Source organism: Microdochium trichocladiopsis (genome assembly GCF_020744255.1).
Source record: "Microdochium trichocladiopsis strain MPI-CAGE-CH-0230 chromosome Unknown B0I36scaffold_2, whole genome shotgun sequence".
Classification (NCBI taxonomy): Eukaryota; Fungi; Ascomycota; class Sordariomycetes; order Xylariales; family Microdochiaceae; genus Microdochium; species Microdochium trichocladiopsis.
The window spans coordinates 2,091,911-2,119,013 of NW_025763545.1; the positions used below are offsets into that span (position 1 = coordinate 2,091,911).

The 27,103-nt window shown below is 56.9% G+C and overlaps 11 protein-coding genes across 11 annotated transcripts; 7 read left to right on the forward strand and 4 right to left on the reverse strand.

Moving 5' to 3' along the window:
- The first annotated feature begins 338 nt into the window (after window positions 1-338).
- B0I36DRAFT_70038 (uncharacterized protein) lies at window positions 339-1,261 on the forward strand. Its single transcript, XM_046163237.1, has one exon. It carries the CDS (start codon window positions 536-538, stop codon window positions 1,148-1,150), a length of 615 nt encoding a protein of 204 aa, XP_046016835.1. The 5' UTR covers window positions 339-535; the 3' UTR covers window positions 1,151-1,261.
- B0I36DRAFT_70039 (uncharacterized protein) lies at window positions 1,262-3,275 on the forward strand. Its single transcript, XM_046163238.1, has 3 exons — window positions 1,262-2,073; window positions 2,150-2,389; window positions 2,450-3,275. The coding sequence occupies exons 1-3, from the start codon at window positions 1,373-1,375 to the stop codon at window positions 3,078-3,080; spliced, it is 1,572 nt and encodes a 523-aa protein (XP_046016836.1). The 5' UTR covers window positions 1,262-1,372; the 3' UTR covers window positions 3,081-3,275.
- Window positions 3,276-4,404: 1,129 nt separating this feature from the next.
- On the forward strand, window positions 4,405-5,200 carry B0I36DRAFT_345790 (ribosomal protein L1-like protein; the record flags this gene model as incomplete). Its single annotated transcript, XM_046156391.1, has 3 exons — window positions 4,405-4,423; window positions 4,494-4,865; window positions 4,938-5,200. The coding sequence occupies 3 exons, from the start codon at window positions 4,405-4,407 to the stop codon at window positions 5,198-5,200; spliced, it is 654 nt and encodes a 217-aa protein (XP_046016837.1).
- A 1,296-nt stretch (window positions 5,201-6,496) lies between these two features.
- Window positions 6,497-7,408, reverse strand: B0I36DRAFT_314682 (uncharacterized protein). Its single transcript, XM_046152797.1, has 2 exons — window positions 7,175-7,408; window positions 6,497-7,083 (listed from the first exon to the last, which is right to left on the reverse strand). Exons 1-2 carry the CDS (start codon window positions 7,251-7,253, stop codon window positions 6,548-6,550), a joined length of 615 nt encoding a protein of 204 aa, XP_046016838.1. The 5' UTR covers window positions 7,254-7,408; the 3' UTR covers window positions 6,497-6,547.
- A 1,470-nt stretch (window positions 7,409-8,878) lies between these two features.
- B0I36DRAFT_359375 (PQ loop repeat protein) lies at window positions 8,879-10,041 on the reverse strand (the record flags this gene model as incomplete). The annotated part of the gene is made up of 2 exons (XM_046158116.1): window positions 8,879-9,902; window positions 9,983-10,041. The coding sequence occupies 2 exons, from the start codon at window positions 10,039-10,041 to the stop codon at window positions 8,879-8,881; spliced, it is 1,083 nt and encodes a 360-aa protein (XP_046016839.1).
- Window positions 10,042-11,118: 1,077 nt separating this feature from the next.
- B0I36DRAFT_238007 (NUDIX hydrolase domain-like protein) lies at window positions 11,119-12,410 on the forward strand (the record flags this gene model as incomplete). The annotated part of the gene is made up of 2 exons (XM_046149573.1): window positions 11,119-11,647; window positions 11,713-12,410. 2 exons carry the CDS (start codon window positions 11,119-11,121, stop codon window positions 12,408-12,410), a joined length of 1,227 nt encoding a protein of 408 aa, XP_046016840.1.
- A 570-nt stretch (window positions 12,411-12,980) lies between these two features.
- On the forward strand, window positions 12,981-15,835 carry B0I36DRAFT_314688 (uncharacterized protein). Its single transcript, XM_046152798.1, has one exon. The coding sequence runs from the start codon at window positions 13,126-13,128 to the stop codon at window positions 15,655-15,657; it is 2,532 nt and encodes an 843-aa protein (XP_046016841.1). The 5' UTR covers window positions 12,981-13,125; the 3' UTR covers window positions 15,658-15,835.
- Window positions 15,836-15,986: 151 nt separating this feature from the next.
- B0I36DRAFT_345795 (ClpP/crotonase-like domain-containing protein) lies at window positions 15,987-16,941 on the reverse strand (the record flags this gene model as incomplete). Its single annotated transcript, XM_046156392.1, has 2 exons — window positions 15,987-16,647; window positions 16,757-16,941. 2 exons carry the CDS (start codon window positions 16,939-16,941, stop codon window positions 15,987-15,989), a joined length of 846 nt encoding a protein of 281 aa, XP_046016842.1.
- A 1,874-nt stretch (window positions 16,942-18,815) lies between these two features.
- Window positions 18,816-20,141, forward strand: B0I36DRAFT_236153 (phosphatase 2C-like domain-containing protein; the record flags this gene model as incomplete). Its single annotated transcript, XM_046149446.1, has 2 exons — window positions 18,816-19,916; window positions 19,965-20,141. The coding sequence occupies 2 exons, from the start codon at window positions 18,816-18,818 to the stop codon at window positions 20,139-20,141; spliced, it is 1,278 nt and encodes a 425-aa protein (XP_046016843.1).
- An 899-nt stretch (window positions 20,142-21,040) lies between these two features.
- Window positions 21,041-22,855, forward strand: B0I36DRAFT_428295 (glycoside hydrolase superfamily). Its single transcript, XM_046162451.1, has 2 exons — window positions 21,041-21,738; window positions 21,836-22,855. The coding sequence occupies exons 1-2, from the start codon at window positions 21,173-21,175 to the stop codon at window positions 22,599-22,601; spliced, it is 1,332 nt and encodes a 443-aa protein (XP_046016844.1). The 5' UTR covers window positions 21,041-21,172; the 3' UTR covers window positions 22,602-22,855.
- A 901-nt stretch (window positions 22,856-23,756) lies between these two features.
- Window positions 23,757-26,928, reverse strand: B0I36DRAFT_70170 (armadillo-type protein). The gene is made up of 6 exons (XM_046163239.1): window positions 26,900-26,928; window positions 26,464-26,736; window positions 25,226-26,397; window positions 24,892-25,170; window positions 24,274-24,829; window positions 23,757-24,213 (listed from the first exon to the last, which is right to left on the reverse strand). Exons 2-6 carry the CDS (start codon window positions 26,603-26,605, stop codon window positions 23,846-23,848), a joined length of 2,517 nt encoding a protein of 838 aa, XP_046016845.1. The 5' UTR covers window positions 26,606-26,736; window positions 26,900-26,928; the 3' UTR covers window positions 23,757-23,845.
- Between the last annotated feature and the right edge of the window lie 175 nt (window positions 26,929-27,103).

Here is a 27,103-nt window from a genome sequence, read left to right on the forward strand (position 1 = left end):
ATGACCACCATGGTTTCTCGTCAGGACAGCATGTCTGCCTTCACCCACTCTCTCGAGATGGATGATGTCCAGACACCCGCGAGGTATTTCTTTTTGCTCTGCTCTACTTCTGCCACCGGATTTTCCCTTTTTTTCTCTCATCTTGTGCGTCAAAAATCATGTACACATTTCCTTTCGTCACATGCTCCAACCAAGGATTTGCTCCGACAGGGCTCGAGTGAGTGCCCGTTTCCCCAGGATTACAGTTATTCGACCCAGGAACATTTCAACCAGGAAAGGAATCCCGCAAGGAAGGCCCAAGGATCCAGACAGGAGAAAATCAGCCGGAACAGAACCCAAGGACACTTTACAAGAGGCCTGCTCGCCTTTGGCAGCAGGGGGTTGATTGCCATGTGCACACAACTTGCCAAACCGGTCCCTCTGGATCAAATGAAAGACTTTTATCAGAGCTTTGCTCTTGACATGACCGTAAGTATCCCAAAAAGGACTTGACGACAAACTCCACGGGATCAACCTCAGATGGGCAACCAGACCCATGGACCAACATTGCTTTTCAAGATCGCAACTGCTTAGGCCCAGCGCTGCTGTGGCACATTGTCAATGGCTTTCACGCGGACTCCATGCTCTCGACACCTTTACGGATATCGCATTGAACCATCTCAGGCGAGATGCTTCCCTGGCTCTTATTTCGATATTCTTTTTCATGCGCAGCACCAGAATCCAGGCTGATAGGATGCACTCGCCGAGGATTTCATTTTTCTGCTTTCTACACAAGGATCTGGACCCATCATGCAAGGAGACACAGCCGGAGTCGAAACCAACAACACCAGCCTCAGTGGACCGCGAAGGTACCTATCTGCCGCTTGTCATAGCATCAGCATTTGAGCGGCTTTCAACACGGACGGATCTGAGCATCGTCACCAAAGGACTTCTTTCGAATTGGCCGTTTGATGACATCCAAGATTTCTGTTCAACCACAACAGTGATGCCAACAACCATGAATTGTCACGGAACGGACGACTACTTCAGGCCATTTTGCAGAGTAATCGACGTCAAGCGGATATGCCCGTTGCTTTCTACCACCTGGACCAAGCTCGACTACCGACAGATCGCATTGGCAGACCGCCATGGACTTATGGAATCCTTGTGACACGGAGCTGAGCTTTCTCACATGAACAGTTTGGTTTGTAACCCGAATCCTCAAATATTGATCTGGTGATCTCGGTTGCTAACCTCCACTGCAGGAACAAAGTTGTACCATTCTGATGATGCATATTTTGCTTGTTCTTGGCTATCAGCCTGTCGAGGGAGTGGTGAACAGCACACTAACGACTTCCCTTTCAGTGATTTCAGCTCATATTCCCAAGGAGCCATGATGGCACCTACAAGCGGACTCTTTTCTTTTCCCCAATCAGGACAAGCCGACTTCCAAAGCACAATGTGGGATACCACAGATGGAGCACAGACCTTCCAAGAAGAGGACTTCCAATACACATATGGCCACATTACACCCCGAGGACAGGACCAATCCGATGGCAAATGGTCACCCATTGAGCAGACGGCCACTGCTATCCCTGAGCCCATGCGGCGAGTTAGCTCGCGCAGCTCGGCCGGATCACACAAGCACAGGACTATGAAAGCCACAAAGCACAAGAGCCGGCCGAGACTCCTCTCCACGGTGTCTCAGAGCTCGCGCATCTTGGACTTTGATATCACAGGTAATGCATCCATGGATACATTCCTCCTGCCAGAAACGGATGCGCAGTCTGTCTCGTCGCAGATGTATTATCCGAATGTCCCCTTGGCTGTGGGCCTTCCCACGGATGGATTGGCCTTCTCGGCTGCCGGCATCTCGCCCAGCATGACACAGCACATTGATCCTGCTCACATGCAATTGCACTACGACGGTGCTCTTGCCGGGTCTCCTTCTGCTTCCTGGGGCTCCTCCCCGGTTGAGTCTCGCATCTCCTCCCCAGGAATTCCCGAGGATGCGTCTGCTTGGTCCCTCCCAATGGCCGCCTCGCCCTCGCAAACCAGCGACTCTTCCCCAATCATGGACAGCATCTCCCCAAGGTATGTTGACACTGGCGCCATGTCCATGCTGGAGATATCCTTGCCCCGATAACTAACCACGACAACGCGACTGTAGCTTGGACCGCCAGATGGGTCTCATGACCACGGACGATGTGAATGCAAACATCCTCAGCGAGGACATGTTCTCATTGCCTCCTGCCTTTTCCCGCCGATCCAGCGACGATGGCGAGTCTTCTGCTCGCAACCACCCCTTGTACAAGACTGCCTTCCCGGCTGCCGATGGCCTCTTCCACTGCCCTTGGGAGGGCCAGGCTTCTTGCAACCACAAGCCCGAGAAGCTCAAGTGCAACTACGAGTAAGTCACTCCTAGTCCGCACTACCTCTCCGTTTCTTGACTGACATCGACAACCCGCAGCAAATTTGTTGATTCGCACCTCAAGCCCTACCGCTGCAAGATCACCTCGTGCGAGAACGCCAGGTTCTCTTCCACGGCCTGCTTGCTTCGTCACGAGCGCGAGGCTCACGCCATGCATGGACACGGCGACAAGCCGTACCTGTGCACCTATGAGGGATGTGACCGTGCCGTGCCGGGCAATGGCTTTCCCCGGAACTGGAACCTCAAGGACCACATGAGACGCGTCCACAACGATAACGGCAGCTCCATGAGCATTCCCAGCGGATCCCCCGTTTCCTCTCAGGCAGCGTCCCAGGCTCACAAGGAGTCCAAGAGCCGCAAGAGAAAGAGCAAAGATGTCTCCGAGGCCGTATCTAGCAGCCGCAGGCAGTCCTCCCGTTCTGCGGAGGTTGCTGCGGCTCGTGCCGCAGAGCAGGCCATGGTCGAGGAGTGGCACCAGCATCGGAAGGCACTCGACGCCTATCTGACCGACTACTCATCCCCGGATGCCTTTGATATCTACGGAACCTTTTCCGATGCTCAGTCACACATGACTGCTATGGGCAAGATTACCCAGCAGCTTCACTCCAAGAAGGCCCGTGCCTCCATGGATGCCTACACCCGTCGCTCGTACGGGGAGCACTCTGGCTGAATGAAGCAAGCCGCTGGGGACTACTCATTTTTTCAAAACTTCCTTATCCACGGCTTCATTCAATCGCTATTGATGCGAACAGAGCAAGGTCCGGTTCCAGTCCGTCTCGGCTGATTGGCCCTAAAGGCCCATCAAAGGCCCCGGCTGGCCAGCAGTGGTCGTTGTTTCCTCATCTACCGATACATGGTAATGGTGGTGGTCATCGTGATGCGCATCGCTCCGAGCCCCATCAAGATTTGGGAACTTCGTGAGAACTCTTGGTCATGATGACCAGATTCTCGACCCTGCTGTGCGGGATATTCTGTCGTCGAGCTGCTGCGTCAAGCTCGAGTCGACGGTGGTTGCAATCTGCCCACCGCGTAAGCGCGACTTCGCGCCTTGTATAGCAAGATGGCCAGCACGCCATCGCCGCAGCTTAGTCTGCAGCAGTGTGTGCTCTTGTGGATGATCGAGTCAGCCGTGCTCAGTGCATGTTGCTATGAACGGACTCGTCTCTTTGGAGGAGAGCGAGGCGGGGATTTGTTGTTGTCGAACAACTCAGAGTTTTGTTGCTGGTATTTCATTGTTTTCTCATTTGGCCAAACACGGCCGGTTCTCCTGGTCATCACCAGTCTGCGTATCTTTTGTCCAAATCACTTAGTATACAATTATATAAACTACTTTACTTCGACGGCCTTGAACCAGCAAATGCATGTGCTTGCTCGCCCTCTATGCTACTTGTAGGTCCGTACGTGGCCAGGCCGCACGTAATCCTCCTTCACCCATGCCATCTAAGTGTGCAGTGACGGGTCTGACTTTACATCGTCGACATGGAGTGGTACCCGCCAACCCAGACCCGGAATCTTACAAGGATGAGGGACAAGGCTGGCTTTGGATTTGATGACATCCTTGATACGTCCTTTGTTCATAAATCATCATGTGCAAGAACGCCACCCGTTAGGTTTGGGAAGTGAGTGTTCGTAGCTGTTGGGCTCCAAGCAAGTCCTGTCCCCCCCAACATCCTCACTTGCAAGGCGGAGACCGTGTTTATGCCCGCTTGGGCTGGCGCTGGCCGGTTGAGAATGTGACGGAGAGGAGTGGCGGTGCGGCTGTGGCTGATGTACTGACCGCCACTCGACCGTCCACACACAAAAGTGGTGCTCGCTCCAAGAAAGTGTCAAAAATAAGAGTGGGGCAGGCGCCAGCCCGCCTGGCTGCCCGCTTCGAGCGGAACTTTTCTTCACAGTCGCCTCATCACGCCTAGCACTCTCTCTTCCCTTGAACCCCCAAACCCTTACGCAGTAATCCTCACCATTAGATTGATATCTACTGGAAGACTGTCAAGATGTCGAAGATCACAGTCGGTACGTTTTTGGCCACACCTGCTCTCCGCACTCACTGAATGCCCTGCTAACGCCTCGCCCTCTTCGACAGCCGGAGTGCGTACCAACGTGCAGGAGTTGCTCACCTACTCCAACGAGACCAAGAAGCGCAACTTCCTCGAGACCGTCGAGCTCCAGATCGGCCTCAAGAACTATGACCCTCAGCGTGACAAGCGTTTCTCTGGCACCATCCGCCTGCCCGCCGTGCCCCGCCCCAACATGGCCATCTGCATCCTGGGTGACCAGCACGATATCGACCGTGCCAAGCACGGCGGTGTCGACGCCATGTCCGCCGACGACCTGAAGAAGCTCAACAAGAACAAGAAGCTCATCAAGAAGCTCGCTCGCAAGTACGACGCCTTCGTCGCTTCCGAGACCTTGATCAAGCAGATTCCCCGTCTCTTGGGTCCTGGTCTTTCCAAGGGTAAGCAAGCACACCAACATTCCATCATCGTCTCGTTGGGACTGCCACTAATATTTTCATGCGTCTCTCCAGCCGGCAAGTTCCCCACTCCCGTCTCCCACGCCGACGACCTCACTGGCAAGATCACCGAGGTCAAGTCCACCATCAAGTTCCAGCTCAAGAAGGTTCTCTGCATGGGTGTCGCTGTCGGCAACGTCGGCATGGACCAGGAGGAGCTCATCGGCAACATCATGCTGGCCATCAACTACCTCGTCTCCCTCCTGAAGAAGGGCTGGCAGAACGTTGGTAGCTTGACCATCAAGGCCTCCATGTCTCCCCCCAAGCGTCTCTACTAAGCAGCTTCTGCGCTGTTCCGTGTATTGAGTCGGGAGGCATTCAGCGGAGGATGTAGATGTTTGGAATTGGGAGTGCTTCGTTGCACTAGGCAATAGGGCGACCTCTTGCCATAGCTCAAGTAGTCAGAACACCAAATATCGAACCTTCGTTGAAGCATGAACCAATATTCTTCGACCTTGCCGTACCGTGACTCGACGTGCAGCATGTTGCAATCGTGGAATCTCCATCGAGACCATCGTCTTCGTCTTGCAGTGGCCATCCTGAAATTGCACATAAAATGCTTCAGGACTCAAAACAGGCTTAGGACAGAGAACATTAGACAGTGCTACGACTTCATGCCAAGGCATCCTCAAACGACAGGAACGGCCGCCACACGGACAAGACCCTCTGACAAGCACAGTGAGCAGGCCCAATATTTCCCAATTCCACAGACCCTTGCAATACGTTGACACACTCTTAAAGATTTTTTGAACTGGCACTGTCAGGAGGAAAGAAGCACCCGCGGAGCTATGGCTGCGCAGTGGCTGGTCCCAAAAAACAGCACCAGGTGTATCCGCAAGAAAAAAGCCGGCAGAAAGCAGCGCTAGGCCCAAACAAGCACACCAGGCCCCCACCTGGAGCAGACCCTGCAGCGCGTGCGGTCTGGCTGGCCATAAATTCTCGCCGCAGCCGCTGGCCGCTTTCCTGTTTTCCTCTTCCCTTTCTTTCCTCATCATCAGTATGGGTTAATACTACATCGTCAAATGTTTTATTAATTACGTACTGGAGGCTCCGCTACGGCGGCTTGCTGAGGGTTATTCCGAAATTTCACATTTCATGCTCTACCATGAGTTTCCTTCCGTTCCCGGCCTCCTTGAGAAAATCTCAAGCAAACGCTCTTCCTAATCAGCCGCCGACTCCAGCTCTTCCAGGTTCGGGACTGTGGGGTGTTTCCTACATGCTTTCATGTCGCAGATAGATCTTTCATCACTCGCTGCTGTGAACTAGTACTCTCTGCTCGCTGTCGTGGACCAGCTGCGCGCGACAACCACGCTGTCGCACAGCTGGTATGTGAAATGCGCTTCTGGCGAGAGCCTTCTGACGCGTAACTGGCGTCTAAGCTGGATGTTGGCTTCACGGCACCGACGAAATTGATGCCGTGCTCGCAACACCCTGTACAAGTCGACAAAACATGACGCTCTCTCGATCACACGGTTGGCGAGGGTGGCCTCACGCCATCATCACCAGTGTCAACCAATGCACGATCTAGAGGCTGGTAGCTGTTGCATGAGCACAAAATGTCACGGCCGAATGTTAATTGTTCATTGTTGGCCGTATCTTCCAGCGCGCGTCACGCTCCCTGCGTCTCAGGATAGCCACTCGACGACAAAGTCCTTGAACTCGACCTTGAGCAACTCAGTCGTCCCGCTCGCCGGCCGGCAGATGAGCGGGCTGACCTCGAGTTTCCACTCCTTGCCCTCGCCCTCGCCCTCGTCTGCCAGGAACCAGCAGATCTCGCGCATCGGCTGCTTCTCCTTGACCTTGCCCTCCTCGTCGAGGATCAGCTGGTAGATCCAGATGCTCTTGCCATTCTCGTCGCCCTCGCGCACGACCTCGAGCGTCACGGTGCCGTCCGCAGACTTCCTGGCGAGCGGGCTGACGTGCCAGTCGGCAAACCGGTCGCAGCCCACCGCGCTGAGCTGGGGCACGCCCTGGTAGTACTCGATGCCCGTCTTGACCCAGCGCTCCGGAGACGAGCGCTGCTGGCCTGATCCGCCGGACGCGCGGTCCAGCGTGAGCAGGAGGCCAGCCTGGTCGTAGCGCTCGGTCCAGTCGGCCCAGAAGGTGATGCGGGCTGACTGGAAGTTCTTGAGCAGGCCCGGCTGGGTGCGGGAGATGGGGGCTGGGGGGGGTTGCGGGACAGGGTCAGCATATGATGCTTGAGCATTAAAAGCTGTTTCGGCGACGTGGATATCGTGAAATGCATAACTTGCCATTGAAGATGTCCTTGACCGGCGGCTTTCTCCAGATGTCGGTATTGGGCTGGGCCTCGAGGGTGAACGTGTTAGGCATCGTTGTGGATTGTGGTTATGGATGTTGCTTGGTTTACGTGAGGGTTCTAAGTATGACTGATTGTTGCTGCGCACGTTGCCTCCAGATGAGATAGTCGGAGGAAGAAGAGCTGGGCTGTAAGAGGTCTATATACTTCTTTGGCCCTCCAAGCTGCCAGCCCTAGAAGGAGCCCCCGAGAAGCCGTTCACATCCAGATAACCAAGCATCGTTTCAAAGCACGGAGTGACCGCCAACCGACCACAATGCATAGTGCACAAGGCTGACTGGTTCTGCAGCTCAGCAACAGCCGCAGCTCCGTGGTTTTGTCATCTCTTCACGTTACGCAAGAAACAACCAGCCGAAGAGCACCCGTCCAAGGGGACAACCTGCGAACACGAAGAGTTGTCATCGCCAACTCCCGGCCAGCCATACGGCAGCAACTCCGCCATTGGCGCTCTTTCCCCACTGACCTCCGCCGCCTGCCCGCCGACCCCGCAAATCACTGGCACACTCCAGCGCGCAGCGTGTACGTGCCAATCCAGTCCAACAACACTACATGTGAGCAATTACCCGATAATTCTCCCAGCCACGCCCGGGGGGTTCAGCTGAAAGCACAAGGGGGGAGGGAGAGAAGAGAAGAAGACAAGTGGCATAATAAGCGACCGCCTCGAGAACCAACTGATGGTGTAATCATTAACTCACATCATCCTTGCCAAGCCTCGTGGGCCGGGCATGGAACGACGGCCCTTGAGCTCCTGTGGTTTTGCCGACGTTTTACCTTTTCCCTTCCAGCCAGGTATGATTGGAACGTATAGACCTTTCAAGCCTGCCCTCCCTAGGTGGTCATTCCGGGTTACCTTGCATGAAGATGCATGCATGGTGTATCACGGCTCGTTCGAGAATGAACGAGGAACGACGGGGGCAGGGATCATTCGGATCCGGGCCTCTCGTTTCCGGCGCGGTGAGCCTCAGTGTGCCACCATCACCACCACCACCATGTGGTTCTGTGTGGATCAAAGTTGAAGAAGCCGGCTGGAATGGGGTTGACCAGCCCAGCCAGCGACCTTGCCCAGGCAGTCAGCCTACCCGCTCGCCGGCATTAGAGGGAGTTTTTGGGAACGTGGCAACTGATGTTTTCCCCAATTTGTCTCGATCACCGGAAATGTGACACATGCTCTAGAGTTAGAACGCTGCCCTTCTAGTAACGGTCGTGATGGATCATTTCCACGAGGTGGCTCAGAAGCGACCTCCGTGGAAGTGGATCTGGAACCGCCTCTCGACCATGCCGACCAATCTTGGACTTAGTGTTTCTTGATTTCAAAGGACAGATTTACAGCTTATAAATCATTGACTCGACGCGTGAAAATTTGCCCAACTTTCTCGCTTCGCGGTCTCGGACTCGTCGTCTGGAAGAGTCGGGATTTGTTTACAATTTCAACGAGGGGCTACTGATGATGTTTTCTTTCTTTACCAATATGCTTTCCCTGGAAGGCCAGTCAAGGCCAAAAGACCTTTGTTCTTTCCAACATGATGTGTAAAAGCAGATTTTCCAATTTCCTAGACGCCAACTCCCAAATCCAGAAGTATGCAAGTCAACCGATATCCTTCTCATGCAATATGGATTACACATCCACCCATCCACCGGATTAGTGCGCGTCCGAGTCGCCACGCGAGAGCAGAGGTCGTTGATCCCAGCGAGATTCGTCAATGTTGCTCTCCTCGTCCTCGAGCAACGTCTCCTCATCGTCCCCGTCGCTAGACGAGGTGTCCTCGCCGTAGATGAAGAACTGAATAAACACTCCCAGATCTAGCAGCAGCGTGCCAAAGCTGCCGGCGAGCCACGACGAGTTGACGAGCAGATACTTGCCGTACAGCTCCCCGGTCTCTCCGGGCCTGCAGTGGCGGTGGGCGCAGCGGGGCTCGTACGCCATGATGGACAGGACGTAGGTGAGGTTGCCCAGACACGCGAAGAGGAAAAAAAGAATGCTGACACCCTCTGTCGACTTGCGGCGCCAGTTCAGGAGCAGCTGCGGGATGCGCGAGCCCAGGTAGAGGGCCGCACAGAGCCAGCCAAACACTTGGCCCCAGAAGTCAAAGTGCAGCTCGTCCTCGGAAGGCGTGTGGGGCTTGTCATTGTCGTCATGGTGCCGGCTGAGCAGCCAGCCAGCAATGCCGGCAGCGCATACCATTGCAATCGCCGTCGTGTTCCACATGATGGCCTTGAGCCTTGTTGGTCTCGGTGGGGGCGTGGCGGGCTGCTCGTGCAGCATTGGGACGGCGGGACTCAGGTTGGACCAGTCGCTGCCTCTCCTTTCCCGGTGTGCTAGCGGGTTGCTGCCACCATTGAGCAGGGTCGTGGTCTCGCTCGGAGCGCTCGTGGTACGGATGACGGTCGGCTTTGGTGTAGGTGGGATGACCTCGTCCTTCAAGGTGAAGCCTCTGTAGGAGAAGACCTGCCCGAGCAGAACTATGTCTGCAAGGGTATAGTAGACGGCGAGGATGATCATGGTTGGGAGTACGCGCTGGAGCACGGAGCCGAGGACATTGAAGACATCACCGAGCAACCAGGTCATGAGAAAGTGGAGGGAGAGCCCGTCTGCGGAACCGCGGCGGAAGTTTTCGATGATCTGTGGCGAGAAGACAACCACCCATGCGGCTATGGAAATGGAACTGTATGTGCAGAATGCTGTTAGCTCTTGCTGGCCTTGCTGGTTAACTTGCTTCAGAGGAGAGATTTCATGGGGACGCACCCGCAGATGCCTGAGATGGCCTCGACGTCGAGGTTCAATGGTGCTGTCGGAGGCGCCATGGCGTGTTGCCCGGGCTGCGTCGAGGCAGCGGTTCTGTGTGCTCGAGTCGCAAGAGATCAGGCGGTTAAGATTACGACGAATCCGTCAATGGCTGTGGTGCAGTTGAGAGTAACTGAGCATTTGTCGCAGCCGTGGAGAAGAGACGAGAAAGCGATTTGAGCAAGGGTAGTAAAGGGCAGAGAAGCAATTGTCGTTGGCGCTTTGGGGAAAAACTAATCGTGAGCAGGTGATGCACGAGTCGCGAACGTTGGCGCCGGTTCGGCGGGCTGCATGGACCCGTGTGAAAATTGAGCATCCAGGCCGTCGATGACGCCAAAGGGTGGCCCCCATTTTGCGGGGAAGTCCCGCGGGCGGCCACTGAGACAGTGAGACAGGCCCTGGAGCAGGGAACCACGAACAGCGCCCTTGCAGATCGTCCAGGAGCCTCATGCATCACCCCAGCATGAACTCGCGAAGCTTGTTCCAGGTTTCATGGGTAGATTTGTTCAGATCGTCTGGGCTCGACGAAACGAAACATGTACTCCTCCGAATTGGATTTTCGGAGCCCAGCCTTCCCGGTCCGCGGAGATGGGATTCGCTTGGGTATTGCTCCTGCCTGTTGCATCGGCAATTCTTCAGACTCGCGTCCTGCAAGCATCAGCACAGCCAGCCTGATGGGTCATCTAGAGAATGCAGCCAATCGTTTCAGACATCATATAAGTCTAGATCCGTGACTGCATGATATCTAAGCGAGCAATTGGAACAACAGCAGAACACCTCTGATTCCCCCACGGCTTTGTCAGCACCGGCTCCACGACTCCACGCCCGGCATCGAGTTCGCCCTGTTGCCCGCACCCTCCTCAAGGGGTCGTCGTCTTGACGCAATCTTGCCGGATCTTTACTTCCTTTCTATTCAACTGTAGTTCTCTCGAGCTGCAGGCCTCCTCCGCCGCTGTCAACAAGTTGACAAGATAACCCCCCTTCACCCCTGACAGAGTAGTTTTACTCCTCTTCAAGTTATTGCACGCGATCCCCCGGCGCATCCCCCACATTCTGTACCGGCAGGACCGCACCCCGCCGCCCAAGCTTCCTCGATCATGACGGCAGCACCTCCAAATCTACCCGTGCTGCCCGACGACGACTCCATGTTGTCTCGCAAGTTTGGCCGCGAGGTCGCCAACTACTTCTCTGGCAGCCCTCTCAACAGGGTCTCGTTCCTCCGCAGCGACCATGACTTCCTCAACAAGGCCTTCGCGTACCCGTCGGCCTCGTTCCTGCTCATGAACGGGCTCGCGCCACTTGGCAAGGACCGGTCGACCTTGGCCTATGTCGGCAGAGATGACGTCCTCCCTCTGATCGGCCCCGAACCGTTCAAGCAGACCGAAGCAGAGCAGGTCCGCAACTTCAACTCGGCCATTGACAAGCCTGTCGTTCTGTTCCTCGGTTTGGACGAGAAGAACAAGGGCTTTACCTTTAAGGAGTTCGGTGGACATCCGTACTTTGCTGTAGATGTCACGCCCAGAGGCACTTACACCGAGAAAGCCGTTGGCATTGCCGAAGCTGTCCAGAAGAAAGGGGTTGACTTTATTGCTGGAGGTCGGCATATGAACCTGAGCGCCCCAGAGGGTATGTTCTAGCCGACAAGCACATAGGCATTACAGTTGGGCATGTATAGCTGACGATCAGGACAGCCGCGATATACGCACAAGCACGTGCCCTCTTCGACTGGAACGCTCGCAACCCATTCTGCGGTGGCTGCGGTCAGCGCACAATGTCTGTCAATGCGGGCACCAAGAGGGTTTGCCCGCCCACGGACCTCGCTGGTGTCCCTGAGGGCGGCGAGCCCCAGGCCCGTGGTGCATGCCCGACCCGCGCAGGCATCTCCAACCTGAGCTTTCCTCGGACAGACCCGACGGTCATCATGGCTGTCGTCTCAGCCGACGGTACCAAGATTCTGCTCGGCCGCCAGAGCCGCTGGCCCCCGAGCATGTTCAGCACACTTGCTGGCTTCCTCGAGCCCGGCGAGTCGATCGAAGAGGCGGTGCGGAGAGAGGTATGGGAAGAGTCTGGCGTCAAGGTCGGCCGCGTGGTGATCCACAGCTCCCAGCCCTGGCCGTACCCCGCAAACCTGATGATTGGTGCTGTCGGACAGGCAACACCAGATGGCGAGACAATCGACCTTGGGAACGATCCGGAGCTTGAGAAGGCCAAGTGGTTTACCTTTGACGAGGTCAGGGAAGGCCTTCAGAATGGCACTGCCGGGCTTGATGAGCCTGCGCCGAGCACGCTCAAGGAGGGTGGCATCAGGTTGCCTCCCCACACCGCGATCGCCAATCGTCTCATCGATGCCGTCATCAACGGATTCTTGAGCTTGAGTCCAAAGATTTGAGTTACAGCGCACAGCGACGGAGTGGTTTAGAGCTAGAACATTATATAAGAAGTATATACCGAAGCAGCTCGTCGTTTGAAAACTATGACTATCACGCGGTAGTTCTGACCCGTCTAAGTCAGCCAGTTACATCTGTGGCGTGTGATTCATGGCGGAATCGCAAAGCGTACCTTCTCTAAGGGTGACACTCAGAAGCAGGGGATGCATGTTTAAGTCGAGGCAGAGTCTGGCAAAGTCAAAGCGGAATATGATGGTACCAATAACGAACATGCAACAAAGTGAACAGAAACGTTTGTGAGTAGCGTCTGGATCGAGTCTGGCCCAGATTGAGCTCACCCGCCAAGCTGCCAGTTAGGTTAGGGCGATGGTTTTACCCCTGGCGGGAACGAACACCTAGCTCGATAGGGGCTCCCCACCACCACCACCACCAGAACACATGCCAACCACATTCAACAACGAGCTTCGACCTCTTATGTGCTAGAACGGACCGAGGACGGCAGAAGCAACCCTCGGGCGCCTGCAATCGGTTCGCCTTGCACATCATTGAGGCGGATATCGAACCCCCCCCCCCCAAATGCCCTGAAATCACGAACGCGAGCCAAGTCCTCGACACACCTCCAACTCACCCACTCACACTTGCGGGCGGGCCACGAAAGCTGCATTGCGCCCCCCCGAGTTTCGAGTTCCGCAACACTCACAAAAAAGACAAAACAAAATGGCAGCCGCGGCCCCCGACACGTCGACGCTCACGAGCTCCGAGCAGGTCTTCACCTCGCACACGCTGCCCCAGATCCGGGCGATCCACAAGGCGCTCCACGTCCAGATCGACGACAAGTCGGCGCGCCTGCGGACGCAGGTGGGCAACAGCTACCGGGAGCTGCTGGGCACGGCGGACACCATTGTCGCGATGCGGCACGAGATGCGCGACGCGCAGGAGATCCTGGGCGGGATGGGCGCCGTGTGCGGCCGGGCCGTGATCGGCGGCAAGGTCAAGAGCGTCAGCCGCTTCCGCGAGCGGAGGGACCAGGCGTCGGAGCTCGGCGTCGTCGCGAGGTGTCGCCTGCTCGAGGCCTGCGGGCTGACGGTAAACAGGCTCATGAAGAGAACGGGCGGCGCTGGGGATAATAACACCGTGTTGGCAGAGGCATCAGCTGGGGGCAGGACGGGGACGAGGGGTGGCAGGCTGGTGCTGGCTGCCAAGGTCCTTGTGCTGGGACGCCTGCTGGTCTCGAGCTTTGGTAGTGGCCACGACGACACGACACGAGCGGATGTCAAAGAGGCAATCGAGGCGGCCAAGAAGTCACTAGCCAGCCTGCGCCGCCGGCTGCTGAAGAGCATCGACCGGCTTTTGGAAAAGGTCGGCACCCCGACGAGCCGCGCCGAGATTCTCAACGCCATGTGCGCGTACAGCCTTGCTTCAAGCTCGGGGGCGAGGGATGTCATGTTCCACTTTCTCAATGTACGGGCCAAGGTTCTGGCATTCGAGTTCAATCTAGACGAGCATGACGCGCACAAGGGGTCGGAGAATGTGCTCAGGGGCCTCGATCTGTACACTGGAACATTACTAGACGTCCAGGCTCTGATCCCCAACAAGCTTTCCGAGGCGCTGGCAGCGCTCAAGAGAAACCCGTTGCTCTCGGACGATTCGCTTAAGCTTCTGGAGACTCTACGCCTGGATATCTACGAGAGGTGGTGCGGAGACGATATCCATCACTTCACCCCATTCATACAACACAACGACCTCGAGGGCAGCCAGGCCAGAGAAATGCTGCATGCCTGGGCGGGTAAAGGCGGCGAAACATTGTTGTCAGGCACCAAGGACACGCTCGAGCACACCTCTGAGTTCAAGGGCATCATTGACCTACGGACACGGGTTCTGCAGCACTGGATCAAGAATGGAGGCAAGGCGAAAGGTTTCGACCCGTCCGTTGTCCTGGGTGGGCTCCGAAAAGTCATCAATGAGCGGCTGCTTGCACTTCTTGACACCAAGGTCTCCAAGCTCCGGCTGGTGGGTTCAGAGGTCTCGGCCACGCTCGAGAGCTGGAAGACAGGGCAGACAGATCGCCAGCTTGAGCTCTGGGGCAGCGACCTTCTCGACATTGATGCCTCCGAAAACGCCAGCCACCTGACGCAAGCCGTCATCTCGCGACTGCACGGACGCAACGAGGCTGTTTCACGGGCAGTCACATCCTACCAGTCCTGGTTCCAGCTGATTGACGACGTGGGCGGGCTAGTCGAGCACCTCAAGAAACAGCGCTGGGACAACGACGTCGAGGAGATCGAGGACGAAGAGGTGATTGAGCAGCGGCAGAAGATGCTGAGCAAGGACGACCCGGAACAGCTGCACCAGCAGCTCGACTCGTCCCTGAGCGAAGGCTTCCGTGCCCTCGATGCGCACCTGTCCTCCCTGTGGCGGGCACAGAGCGATGGCGAGAGCAGCGGCTTCGTTGCAATGTACCTGCTCCGGATACTCCGCGACATCCGCGCCAGCCTGCCGGAGCTGGACGCGCTCAAGGACTTTGGCCTCGCCAACATCCCCGAGCTGCACGACAAGCTGGCGGGGTGTGTCGCCGGCTCGTCGATCGAGGCGTTCGCGGCCGCGACGCTGCCGAAGCGCAAGGTCGTCGGGCGCGCGCTGTGGGAGGGCAGCCCTCACGCCGCGCTGCCGGTCAACCCGTCGCCTGGTATCTTCAGGTTGCTGCGAGATCTGATGAAGTCTATGGGCGACGCGGGGCTGGACTTGTGGACGCCCGCTGCGGTGCGGGCGCTCAAACGCACGTTTGCGCAGCGGCTGGTCGTGGTTTGGCGCGAGGAACTGGCGTCAGCGGCCAAGACAAACGGTGTCGAGGAATGGGCACACGGACAGGACAGCAGTGTTGCCACAGCCACTCAGGACGGCGAAGGGCCAGATAAGGAGCCCCCGAATGACCCAGAAGACACGTCCGCGTCAGCCGAGGCCAGTCTCACGGAGGCCGCCGCGCCTGGCGACGCGGCTGCCGCCTCACCCCAGACGACGGAGAACGGCCTCAGCGAAGAGCTGCTGATCCAGTGGGTATACGATATCAAGTATCTCGAGCAGTGTCTCCGTGTAGACGGTGCTGGTAGTGCCGGTGGTGGTGGCCTGGCGGAGCTGGCCGATGAGGTAGCTGGTCGTGCTGGGTTGGATAATGAGGCGCAGAACAAGCTGAGCAAGGCTTCGGCGGAGTATTGGAAGCGGAGCAGCTTGCTGTTTGGGCTTTTGGCATGATGTTGTTGCTGCGGGAAGGATGGGTTGTACGGAATTTCAGGTGGTCGCTTGGAGAAGTGAGTCTAGGCGAGCCTAGCAGCAGCAGCAGCAGCAGCAGTAGCCATACGAGCAAATAGAGCAAGCACTTGAAGCACTATCCATCCAATCTAAGATCTGCTGGATGGCGATATGCAAGACCCATAAATGGTCTACTCCAACTTTTAGCTTTCCAGGATTCAACAATGGAGCGCCTGGACACATGATGATACACAAACAGCAGCAAGTTTCATAATATTTGTAGCCGGCTCGATAGGAATGGCGAGCGGAACAGGACCCCAAAAGAAATCTATCTACAGCTTGTGCCTCTTCTTGCCCGACGCAATGGCCGCAAACTCCTTTTGCGGGATGCCCTTGACGAAGCGGTCCAAGCCCGCAAAGACCTCCTGCACGTTCTGCTTGTCTAGGATGTCGCGCTCGGGCGCGCGGATGAGGGCCTTGATACCCGTGAGGCTTGAGCCGATAAGGTGGCTGCCCAGCCGGTCGTCGATCTCGCTGTACACATCCCGCAGGAAGTTTTCGGGCGGGAACACCTTGTTGACGTAGCCGACGGCGACGAGCTCGTCGCAGGGGATCCGCTTGCTCATGATGAGGGCCTCGTTGGCCTTGGCGATGCCCAGGCGCTGGACAAAGGCGTGCGAGGCGCCGCCCTCGGCGACCAGGCCGAGCGAGGTGAACGGGGTGAGGAGAAAGGTGCTCGGCACGGCGTAGACAAAGTCGGCGAAGCCCGTCAGGGCGGCGGAGAGGCCGACGGCAGGGCCGTTGAGGGCGACGACGAGGATCTTGGGGTGCGTGTAAAAGGCGCGCGCAATGTTGAGGTTGTTGGAGACGAAGCCGGAGAGGTAGGTCCGGTAGACTTCTGCGTTGGGCGGGGGAGCATTGGAACCGCCAAAGGAGCCGACGTCGGCGCCGCTGTTTTTGGGTTTGGGTTTGCTGTCAGTGAGGTCCTTGCCGCTGCACTCGGGGATATACGGATATATGTCTACGTGTGAGAGAAGGCGTGGAGAAGCGGGAGAAGGAAAGGCCAAGGAGCAGTGCATTGCAGTGACGGGGAAGGACATACGCGGAGAAGTAGCGGCCCTTGCCGGTGAGGACGGTGATATAGATGTCGTCGCGCTCGGCGATTTCTTTCATGGCTTTTGCGAGGGCGTAGTAGCCATCGCTGTTGAGGGCGTTGAGCTTCTTCTCATTGCTAATGGTGATGGTGGCGATGCGGCCAGAGTACGCGACTTGGATCACGTCGGCCATGGCTGCGGTTTTCGTTGACTTGTGGCAATTCAATCCCACAGAACAGGTCCAATGGTTGGGAAAGGAGCGTTGAGTGGGGAGAAGGGAAGGAGGAACAGCAGGACATTCAAGAAGCAGCCGTCAAGCGTCAGCCAAATGTGAGAGCCAGGGTCTGGTCTGGTGCCCATGTACTATGTAGTAAATCGATATCCGGCAGCCGGGGAAGCAGCAACGCGGAGAGAGTGTGGAGAGAAGGTGCGGCGGCATCCCCACCTCTCCACCTGGGCAGGAGCCGAGGCCCATCGGGTTTCTGGTCGCGCTCTCGTCGAGCCGGCAGCGGCCGCTAAGCCCCGAACCTGCTAGCGCCAGCAGTCGATCTGCATCAGGGTATCGTGCTTGTGTTTGCGCGTTGGGGTACATACTTCCTTTACGTACCTAACACAATTAGCAGTCCCCTCCCTCTCCCAACCAATTGCGGCCATCTCTCATACCTTTCCAAGGTCTGGATATGGTTGGCCCAGTCCCCAGACCATCTGAGCAACACCACGAGCAACGAGCAATTGGCGCCTCTGGGTTGTCCAGAGGACGTTTCGTCATGTTCCGGGCTTTCGATGGTGGGTAGCCCGGGCCCCTTTGAGAAAGTCACAGCATACTTCGAGATCTAGGGGTTGCACGTGGCTGCCCTGACATGGCGCCAGCAAGGAGCTGCGCCAAGCGATTGTGTGGCTGCCAAGCTGGGAATGTCTGGATCCAGCTGTGCTCGCATCGTGCGGCTCGGGCCGGGACATGCCTTTTCTTGAAGTTCGCCTTGAAGCCTCTGAGCACCGTCGAGCGATGCGTACCGGCAGTCCGTATCGCCAACAAGTGGAATCTTCTAACGACTGGGCAAGAGTGGGAGGATGGATGGGATAGGGACGCATTTACATCATGTTGCAGAACATCACACAAGTCTGGCGTCCGTTCAACACAACGCGGAGACTCGTCACGCCATGCTTGGGAACTACCGAGCCTGCCCAGGTGATGCAGAGACCAGCCCTGTTCCTCTGCCTCTCACATCAGGTCCCATACTGTACAGACAATTCATCCACGCCTTCGTCATTCTCCAGGACCCTTGCAGACGGCCATGCTTGGTCATCTCTGGTGGCTGGGAGCTTAGGCTACCTGAAGGGTCCAATCTCCCGCAGAGCCCCCGCCGCGTAGGGCGCGATCCACGCGACCCCTCTCTGCTGGCAGGTCAAGCCTTGCCCCATGCAGTAGGTTTTCCACATCCATCAGTGAGCCGCCATCACTGTCTGCCCGCACCCATCACATCGGCTTCATTTCCGGTCCCTGCTGCAAAACGTGGCTGTGCCCTCTGGGTCGGGAGCATTTTGCGCGCGCCGGCCACATACGGCAACCAGTCACACGACTGCGGCACCTCCCCTCCCATACATACATCAGGATACTTTGTTGTGTGGACTTGGAGCCACATAAGACTGGGCAGCCACCAGTCTCTCGTTGAAGCTGCTCAAGACGGGATCTGGCAGCAATTGCTCTTACTTCTGCTTATGCTTGCATGCTCGTGACCGCTCCGTGAGCTCCGCCTTCATCTCAGCAGACTGGCACACCCGCTTATCTCCTCAAGGACGCCCTCCTTCCACAGCGCCCTTTCTTCACTTTTCCCACCCCGGAATACCACACACACACACACATCCTCCTATACGAGCATGGCTTCACGACAGCTATGGCGGCAACCCATCTGTCGCCCGACGACCGCTCTGCGTCTCAACACCACCCGTAGATCTCTCGTCCGCCACCAGAGCTCCCAGAACAACAATGGCCAGCAAGCCAACCTCGCAAGCTGGTCCGTCCCGCTGGTCGCTGTCGCCGTCGGCGCCGGAGCTGCGTACTGGGTCATGAACCCTCCCGCCAACAGCAAGTTGCAGGCTTCTGCCGCTGCAATCAAGTCGGCCACCACGCAAGTGCCCAATCTCGACGCCTTGGGCGATTCGGACAAGATTGTCCACGCCAGGGCCGCAAGCGCCGACGACGTGACCCGCCAGCTCAACGAACACGCCTTCTCGTTCAGCAAGACCGGCGTCCCCGGGGTCCGTCGGTATGACGGCGCCCAGCTCGCATCAAACGCCCTGTGCGAAGACAAGTTCGTGCACGGCAAGTTCTCGAATCCCTTTGCGGCCCGGGACGGGAAACAGTCCGACAGCTGGATGGCGTGGGGTGTGTTCGACGGGCACGTCGGCTGGCAGATGGCCGATCTCCTCACCAGGCACCTGGTTCCTTATGTGCGCCGTGGCCTTCAAGGTATTGCTGGCAAGGGTGCGGAGCCCGGTGATGAGGCAATTGACGCAGCAATCAAATCGGGATTCGTAGAGCTCGATGACAAGCTGGTCAAGACGGCCGAAGCCACCATGGCAAGCGATGCTTCGCTGCCAGAAAAGCTGAGCCGCCTCGAGCCCAGCTATGCGGGCTCTTGCTCTCTACTGACGTTGTACGACCCCGTCACGAGGAAACTCCGCGTGGCATGTACCGGTGATAGCCGTGCTGTCCTAGGCCGCCAGACAGCTGATGGTCAGTGGGAGTGTGTCGAGCTCTCAGCGGACCAGACTGGATCGAACACGGACGAGGTTGCCAGGCTGAACGCTCAATTCCCTGGCGAGACCAACATGATCCAGGGCGGTCGGGTATGGGGCATCATGGTGTCTCGGGCCTTTGGCGATGGCATGTGGAAGTGGCCGATGGCCCTCAAGCAGAAGCTGCGGGACAACTACAACGCGACCACGGTGCCGTCCGGTGCCAAGGAGAAGGGATACACGACTGGCCCTTACCTGACTGCGGAACCAGTGATTACGACCACCGAGATTGCCAAGTCGCAGCCGACTTTTGTGATTGTGGCCAGCGACGGTCTCTGGGACAAGATGTCGAGCCAGGAGGCAGTGAATCTCGTTGGACAGTGGGTCAAGTGGCAAGCTGATGGTGCCTCGAAGCCCATCAAGCCCGACGTCTCGCGGCTGCCAAAGACTCCGCCGCTGTTGGGCCTCCAGTACGAGGTCCGGTATGACGAGCCAGCAACGGTGGTGCAGGACAGCAATGCTGCAGTGCACCTCATGCGCAACGGTCTCGGTGGCGCGCGGGAAGAGCTCACTCGTGCCATGTTGACATCTCGGTACCCGAATTCTCGCGAGATCCGTGACGACATCACAGTCCAGGTCGTCCTGTTTGACTAAAAAGCATTGGCTGCGGCAAGAGCTGCAGGTGTGGCCCGGCTGCTGGACGGCTTTGATTTTGCGTCTTTTGAAGTTGACTCGCCCCGTAGTCCCCGGGAGACAACGTTACATTCCTTTTCATACCAAGCTTTTGAGAGTTCATGTCCTTACCAAGGAGGACAGAAACCAGACTATTGATGTGGTCAGTGGGCAACAGTTCTGTATGTGGAGCTAAAAATAGCCCGGCTGCATGGGGATCCCTGTCCCCGGAACGAGCAATATACACACATTCGGCAATCATGTTGCAGGGAAGCTGCAGCGGGCATGGCATGGTAGCATCTCGGCCTTTGGTTTCCAATTGATGATTTGCATACTCGATAATCTCGCTAAGCACCCGCACGAAGCCTGCTTGATGGACTCGCCTATGAGTCTCCCGCGGAGATACATGTAGGATGCCAGAAATAGGTCCGGGCACTAGCTTAGGCTTGTCCAGGAAAAGGTTTGTGGCTGTTGGCAGTCTACCGGGATGGCGCCAGCCAGCTGCAGGACGCTGGACTGAGCCCAGGGGCATGCAGCCATTGATTGGACAGCACCACTCAATGTCAACGAATAGGTGACATGATATCCCGACAGAGGCTGGTCATGGCGACTCTCTGGGGAAGCGGGTGAGACGGAACCCGCAGAGGGAGCCTGGGGTGGTGCAGCATGTGCATACTGGGTGTGCATCATTGGGGGCGAGTCTCGTGAGACTGGCGGGTGAGAACTAGGTAACTTACTGATGATCTGCCGCGATCGTTCGCTTACACGAATAGGAGGGCAGGGCAGGGCAGCTAGCCTCATCCAGCAGGTGCCTTCCAACAAGTTACGTTATAAGACGGGCGGGTGCCGGCCATCTTTGGTACTGAGGCAACTCTGCCCCAGGGCGGGCAGGCCAATCTTGACTTATCCAGTCTTCAGGATCCCTCTCCTTTATCATTTGTTCATCCGCTCTGCACTTTCTTTCATTGCCTATCTTTTCTGGCTGGCAAAAAAAGAAAAGAAAAGAACCAGCCATGCTCCGTCAACTCACGGCCCTTGCAGCCCTTCTGGCCACGGCCAATGCCTGGCTCCCCGACGAGAGCCCCAAGGCACGCATGACATCTCGTGGCCTCGAGCTGGTCCCTGCAGCCGAGCAGGTCAATGCCACCGAGTTCGAGGAGGCCGCCATCGTCAACGCCCGCAATGGCAAACACCGCCGCTGGACACCCGGCCGCGTGCCCCTCCGCGGCGTCAACCTGGGCAGCTTGTTCGTGTACGAGCCGTGGCTCGCCGAGCCCGAGTGGAAAGACGCCAGCCGGATGGACTGCGGCGACTCAAAGTCCGAGTTTGACTGTGTGATCCGCCACGGCCAGACCAAGGCCAACCAGAAGTTCCAGCAGCACTGGCAGGACTTCATCCCCGAGTCCGAGTTCGACCTCATGGTCGCCGCGGGCATCAACACGGTCCGCATCCCCATCGGGTACTGGATGTACGATGCCATCATCGAGCCCAACAGCGAGCGCTTCCCCCGCGGCGGCCTGGAGCACCTGAAGCGCATCTGTGGCTATGCCAGCGACCGCGGCTTCTACATCTTTCTCGAGTGAGTCCTCCTTCTTCGCTTGTTTGCAGCACGTTCCCGGGGGGGTTCCAAAGGAATCTCTCGCAGTGACTGTATGCTGACTTTCGTCTTGTGCCAGGCTCCATGGCGCACCTGGCGCCCAGAAAGCCCAAGAGGCCTTCACTGGGCAATACGCCCCGACACCAGGCTTCTACAACGACTACAACTACGGCCGGGCCACCCAGTTCCTCTCGTGGCTGACCGAGGTCGTCCACCGCACAGGCGAGGGCAGCGACGACCGCATGCGCAACGTGGGCGCGATCGGCGTCGTCAACGAGCCCCTCAGCTGGGAGAACCAGGTCGACTCTCTCCGCCGCAAGTTCTACCCGGACGCCTACAACGCCATCCGCGCCAAGGAGTCGCAGCTGGGCATCCCGCGCAACGACGCCCTGCACGTCGGCTTCATGAACACCCTCTGGGGCTCCGGCAACCCCAAGGAGTTCCTTCCCTCGGGAGCCTTCAGCACCATCTTCGAGGACCACCGCTACGTCAAGTTCGACCCTTCGGTCCCCAAGACCCACGACGACTACATCCGCGACGCGTGCACCAACGACCGCAGCTCGCCCGGCGAGGATCCCACCGTCGTCACGGAGTGGAGCATCTCGCCCCCGGACGAGAACACGAGCTACTGGGACCGCAGCGACGCCAACAAGGCCTTCTTCCAGAAGTGGTTCCGCGCCGCCGTCATCGGGTACGAGCGCTTCACGCTCGGCTGGACCTTCTGGACGTGGAAGTACCAGTCCGACGACTGGCGCTGGTCGTACAAGGGTGCCCTGGACGCCGGGGTCATCCCGTGGGATCTCAACACCGTTGCCTCGTCGGGCGCTTGTAACGGCTACATCTGAGCAGTTGGCTGCGTCTGTGGTGGCGGTGGTGGTGGGGAGGCTTTGCTGGCGCTACAAGTGTGACATGCTCTTGTAAACGAATGTAGCATGGTTGTTCAAGAGCTCCAGCTCTGCTCTGCCCGTAGGCTTTGGGCCAGGCATCAGCCGCCATTGCAGATTCGCTCGTCGTTCAGTGTCTGTCCGTTGTTTCTAGTTCAGTTTGTATATACTTCGTACATATGACCGTTCGAAACCCGTTGCTTTCTGTCTGCTTCACCGTAAAACGTCTGTCTGTGCATCCTGGTCTGGCCAGGAGAGCTGCCCAAAAAACGAGCTCTTGTCGCAGTGAATGAATGGCTGGAAAGCCCACAGCTGCCTTGTTAAAAGGCCCGCAACTTTGTACTAATGGATCGAAGCCGCATGAGCTGGTCCTCCGTTCTTGACGACGCAGCCGGTCCCTGCTCCACACACTTTTGTAGTATCATATTTGAATGCTGTCGTTGTTGGGGTTGGGGGGGGGGGAACTACACAAATTCCAGTCGCCTGTGTGAGCTGCATGTCGTCTTCTGCCTCCCCTTACCCAGTGAAGTGCTCCCAAGAAGCCGACATCTGTCATCAATGTCTTATCACGGATGGAAACGAGACACATCATTATGCAGCAATTCTTCTAGACTTGTGGCGGTGAATTGTTCTGGATTTATATGTACGGCCCCTGGCCCGCTAGAAGCTGCTGCAACGGGGGGAGAGAGCCTCGGTGCCCCCAGAGCAAGCAAACAGAGGTTGAAAAGGTCGCCTTCGCTGAACTATATATATATATGTGTGTGTGTGTGTGCTTGTTTGTGCTTGAAATAAAAGAACACCCTCCTCTGTTTTCCAGCACCGCAGATATATGACGCAGCGAAGAGCAATGCTGATGACGCTTTGTTTCGGTGGTTTGACCGTGCAATGAGGTACTTTTGTTGCCTGTCCATGACCCGTGTCGTAACCATGTATCGTGATCATGCCGATGTCCAAAAGTTTGAGCTGTACAGGAGAAGAAGCAGATGTTTTCGAGTAGGTACAAGAAGAAGAAAGAAGAAAAACCCATTAGCAATAAAGCGAAAGACTATAAAGTTGATGTTGTAGACACAGTCACGGCCGTATGGACGGCCGTGCCCAGTACAGACAATCCTCGCTCGAATCAGGACTGTCTTGAGCGGACTTGGAGATCACGTGAATCTACCGAGTCCGCGCATGATTATGCTGAACTGACGTCGGCCATTCCGCTAAGGCTCCACAGCCTGGACAGCTAGCTCGCGAGGTGCGCCTTCTGGGGAAAGATTCTTCAAAGCACCATGGACAGAGGCATCGACGGTGCTGCTCCGGGTGCTAGGAGGTCCGCTACTCTGAGGACTGTTCTCCTCGGTGGTGAGTGATGGTGTCTCTGCTGCAGTACTGGCCTCGCCCTGTGGACCAGGGGTCGACGGCTTCGCTGGCTCGTCGGTAGAAAAAGGCACCTGAGCATTCTCGAGGAGTTTTTCGATCGCAGTAAGAGGGCGGCAGTTACCGCTCTTCTTCAGATTCGCGCACTGGATGCTAACTTCCTTGATAAAAGACTCCCGCTCGGGTCCATCAACGCACTCCAGAAGCCGTTCTGCATTTTCGCTCATTAGCATCCGCCCACTGGAAAGGAGAAAGCTTCTGTAACACTTACGAATTACGTAGTTGCCAAATTGGTCCCGAATCATGGACTGCAACAGGCTCGTGCCGTCAGGACCAATGGCAAGCAGTTGCCTCATGATGGTCTGCCGCTCCTCGGTGGTACCGTGCTCGATGCACTTCTCTACGACATTGGACGCGAACTTGTGCTTGCAGAGCGCCACCAAGTTGTCAATGACGAGGGTGATCATCTTGTTTCGATCCTCGGGGTTACCCTGGGCGATAATGTGTTGGGTGACATAATTGCCAAATTGATCGGTGATCAATACATTCGCATGGGCGTGCAGCTCGTCCATGAGCTCCTTGCGTTCCTCGTCTGTTCCGTACTCCAGCATGCGCTGGACAACGCGGCACCCGTAGTTGTGCGCTGAGAGCTGGTCAACCTGGCCACGGAAAGAGTCCAGGATGAAAGGAATGCACAAGCGGGGAACTAGCTTGATGACCATCTGCACAACATGGTTGCCGTTCTGGTCCTTGATCACCTGCATGATCTTCGGCTTGAGCTCGTCGACGATCTCAGCCTGCTGTTCAACAAGAACATGTTCAAGTGCCTGCCCAGCTCGGTTAGCAAGGTTGACCAATACTCGCAGGGGAGAAAAACAACCGCACTGACCTTCTGAACAACTCTGCAAGCGTACATCTGAGTCGACAGCTCCGGAACCTTGCCCTTCATCTGACTGGCCAAAATCTTCTTCTGTACCTGGTTGCCATGCTCGAAGAATTTCTGGATAACATAGTTGCCGAAAACGTCCTTCATGAGCTGCAGAGCATTGGGCTCAATCTCCTTGAAGACCATTTCCTTTTCGTCACTGTTGGCGGTCTGCAACTTTTCCTGAATGAAGCGAGAACCATGCTGATCGCCACTGAACTCGACAACGTAGCCTTGGATATCCTACAATACAGTCAGCTCTGGGCGAGGAATCAAAAGGGTGTGAAGGGGAACAAACCTTGAGTTCGTAGCGCTTGTTTGGCTTGCCAGCTCCACGGAACTCTTCGAGCAAGAGACTGCGCACGCCTCTGCCCGAGTCCATATCCCGGCTAGGACGAAATGGCGGCGGAACACCGCTCAGATATGGCGCAACGGGTACGTGGTATCCAGACGAAGCCAACTGGGCTCGATAATTCGGGTTGGCCATGTAAGGATCAAAAGGGTTGCCGTATTGCTGGGGATAGTACGGGGAGGGGTAGTAGGCAGATTGCGGAGGATACTGCCCGCCAAGCTGGGGTCGTTCGAAATCCTGAGGGACTCTCGAGTTGGACCTGTTCCAGGAGTCTTGGCGCGACGAGGCCGGCCCGTTGAAATGTCTAGGGCTATTCATGTGAGGCGCAAACGGGCTGCCAGAGGCCGAGCCACGGCCGCTGGAGCCTCGCTGCGATGGGAAATAGGATCCCCCGAAATCACCAAAGGTATCGCGCTGTCCATTTTGCGGATCGTTCTGCCATGGCTGTGAGCCGGGGTTGAACTGAAACGGCTGGCTGACGCCATTAGCTAGACTGGACGTGTTTGAGCTGTCCTCCAGAGTGAGCGCCCGGTTGAACGTCTCCTTGAGCTCTTTCTCGTTTACATCAGACCGAAAACCGCCGCCCATGGAGCGGGCAGCAGGCTGGAGGCCCGAGGGAATAGCGGATCGCGAGTTGTTGGAAGTGAAAGGATATGATCCATTGTCATTGTAGGACGCGGTGGCCAGTTGCACGTCAGCATCTGTCGACCGCGACGCGAGATTGCCCTGCCTTGTCGAACCGAGAGTAGGGAAGGAAGCATCGCCCGAGTTCCGCCGGTAGAATGGTGAGCTGTTTGAAGGGCCATACAACGCGGCGCTGCGTGTGTCATCTGCAGAGGATCCGAAAGCAGAAGAGAGGTCACGAGACCCTCGCATACCAGTGCGATGGCCCAAGCTGTTTCCATTCTGTCCGACAGCAGCGGTTCTTGGGAAGAATGGAGCGTCGTGCTTGTTGTCGCGAGCCACAGATGGCGAGGTGGTTCCCGAGGTGGACTGGCCCTGAGACGGAGGTCCCGGCTGGCTCCAGATCTGAGTCCTGCTTCCCCAGCCCACAGCCTCTGACTGCGGGTTCAACTGCGCACTACCAGAAGGGGCACTTGGGGACGCCTCGTCGGAACCTAGTTGCAAGTCAGTGACGTTGTTCAAAAAAGACGTGGCTCTAGGCATAGTATCTGCAAGCACACCTCTTGAATTGCTGTCCCGGGCAGCAGTGAGCGAGCCTCCAATCACACCGTTGCTATAGCCACTTCCCCAAATACCATTTGATTGCCATCGCGAGGAGCCAATCGGTTGGGACGGCCTGTCGCCGTTGGTATTAGAAGGCATTGCGTGGATGCGAAACGCCGGGTTGTGTATGGCTCAGGCAAGATAATTGTCGAGGAATAGAGCACTTTATGGGAGTCGATCGATATGTACGGTGGTTGTGTGAGGGGACAAAACAGTAATGGATACGGAAGCTGTGAGGGTTGATAGGTCAGCGCTGCTGGAGTCTTGCGACGTGAAGGTCTAGAGGATCAAGTGGAAGCGTTGTAGGTAATGATTGGTGCTTGAAGCGGCCAGTTTGAGAGTTTGGTGGATGGACGGCGGCGAAGTAGAGCACAAGGACTGCTTGTCACTGACCAGTCAAGCAAACGGTCTGTATGCGTACAGACGTCCCAGCAACCGTCAGCCAATATTTGTTGTGTGCAGGCAGGGCCGTGGGCTTGAGCCAAGCACAGTGGGACGATGGATGGCTGGCAGACACTGTTGGGCACTTGATGGAAGGTCCAAAGGCGGCCCTCGAGGAGTTGAGCGCCGTTGCCGAGCAAAATGGACGCGGGAGTT

Bases quoted from the DNA above. Each gene is read 5' to 3' on its own strand.
- B0I36DRAFT_314688 (XM_046152798.1), top strand. From the start codon at position 13,126: ATGGCAGCCGCGGCCCCCGACACGTCGACGCTCACGAGCTCCGAGCAG.
- B0I36DRAFT_314682 (XM_046152797.1), bottom strand. From the start codon at position 7,253: ATGCCTAACACGTTCACCCTCGAGGCCCAGCCCAATACCGACATCTGG. The intron at 7,084-7,174 runs GCAAGTTATGCA...AACCCCCCCCAG, and splicing joins GGTCAAGGACATCTTCAATG to CCCCCATCTCCCGCACCCAG.
- B0I36DRAFT_70170 (XM_046163239.1), bottom strand. From the start codon at position 26,605: ATGCCTTCTAATACCAACGGCGACAGGCCGTCCCAACCGATTGGCTCC. The intron at 25,171-25,225 runs GTTTGTTCCCCT...ACTGTATTGTAG, and splicing joins ACAAGCGCTACGAACTCAAG to GATATCCAAGGCTACGTTGT. The intron at 24,830-24,891 runs GTCAGTGCGGTT...CGAGCTGGGCAG, and splicing joins CTTGCAGAGTTGTTCAGAAG to GCACTTGAACATGTTCTTGT.
- B0I36DRAFT_428295 (XM_046162451.1), top strand. From the start codon at position 21,173: ATGCTCCGTCAACTCACGGCCCTTGCAGCCCTTCTGGCCACGGCCAAT. The intron at 21,739-21,835 runs GTGAGTCCTCCT...GTCTTGTGCCAG, and splicing joins GGCTTCTACATCTTTCTCGA to GCTCCATGGCGCACCTGGCG.
- B0I36DRAFT_70039 (XM_046163238.1), top strand. From the start codon at position 1,373: ATGATGGCACCTACAAGCGGACTCTTTTCTTTTCCCCAATCAGGACAA. The intron at 2,074-2,149 runs GTATGTTGACAC...ACGCGACTGTAG, and splicing joins ATGGACAGCATCTCCCCAAG to CTTGGACCGCCAGATGGGTC. The intron at 2,390-2,449 runs GTAAGTCACTCC...GACAACCCGCAG, and splicing joins AAGCTCAAGTGCAACTACGA to CAAATTTGTTGATTCGCACC.
- B0I36DRAFT_70038 (XM_046163237.1), top strand. From the start codon at position 536: ATGGACCAACATTGCTTTTCAAGATCGCAACTGCTTAGGCCCAGCGCT.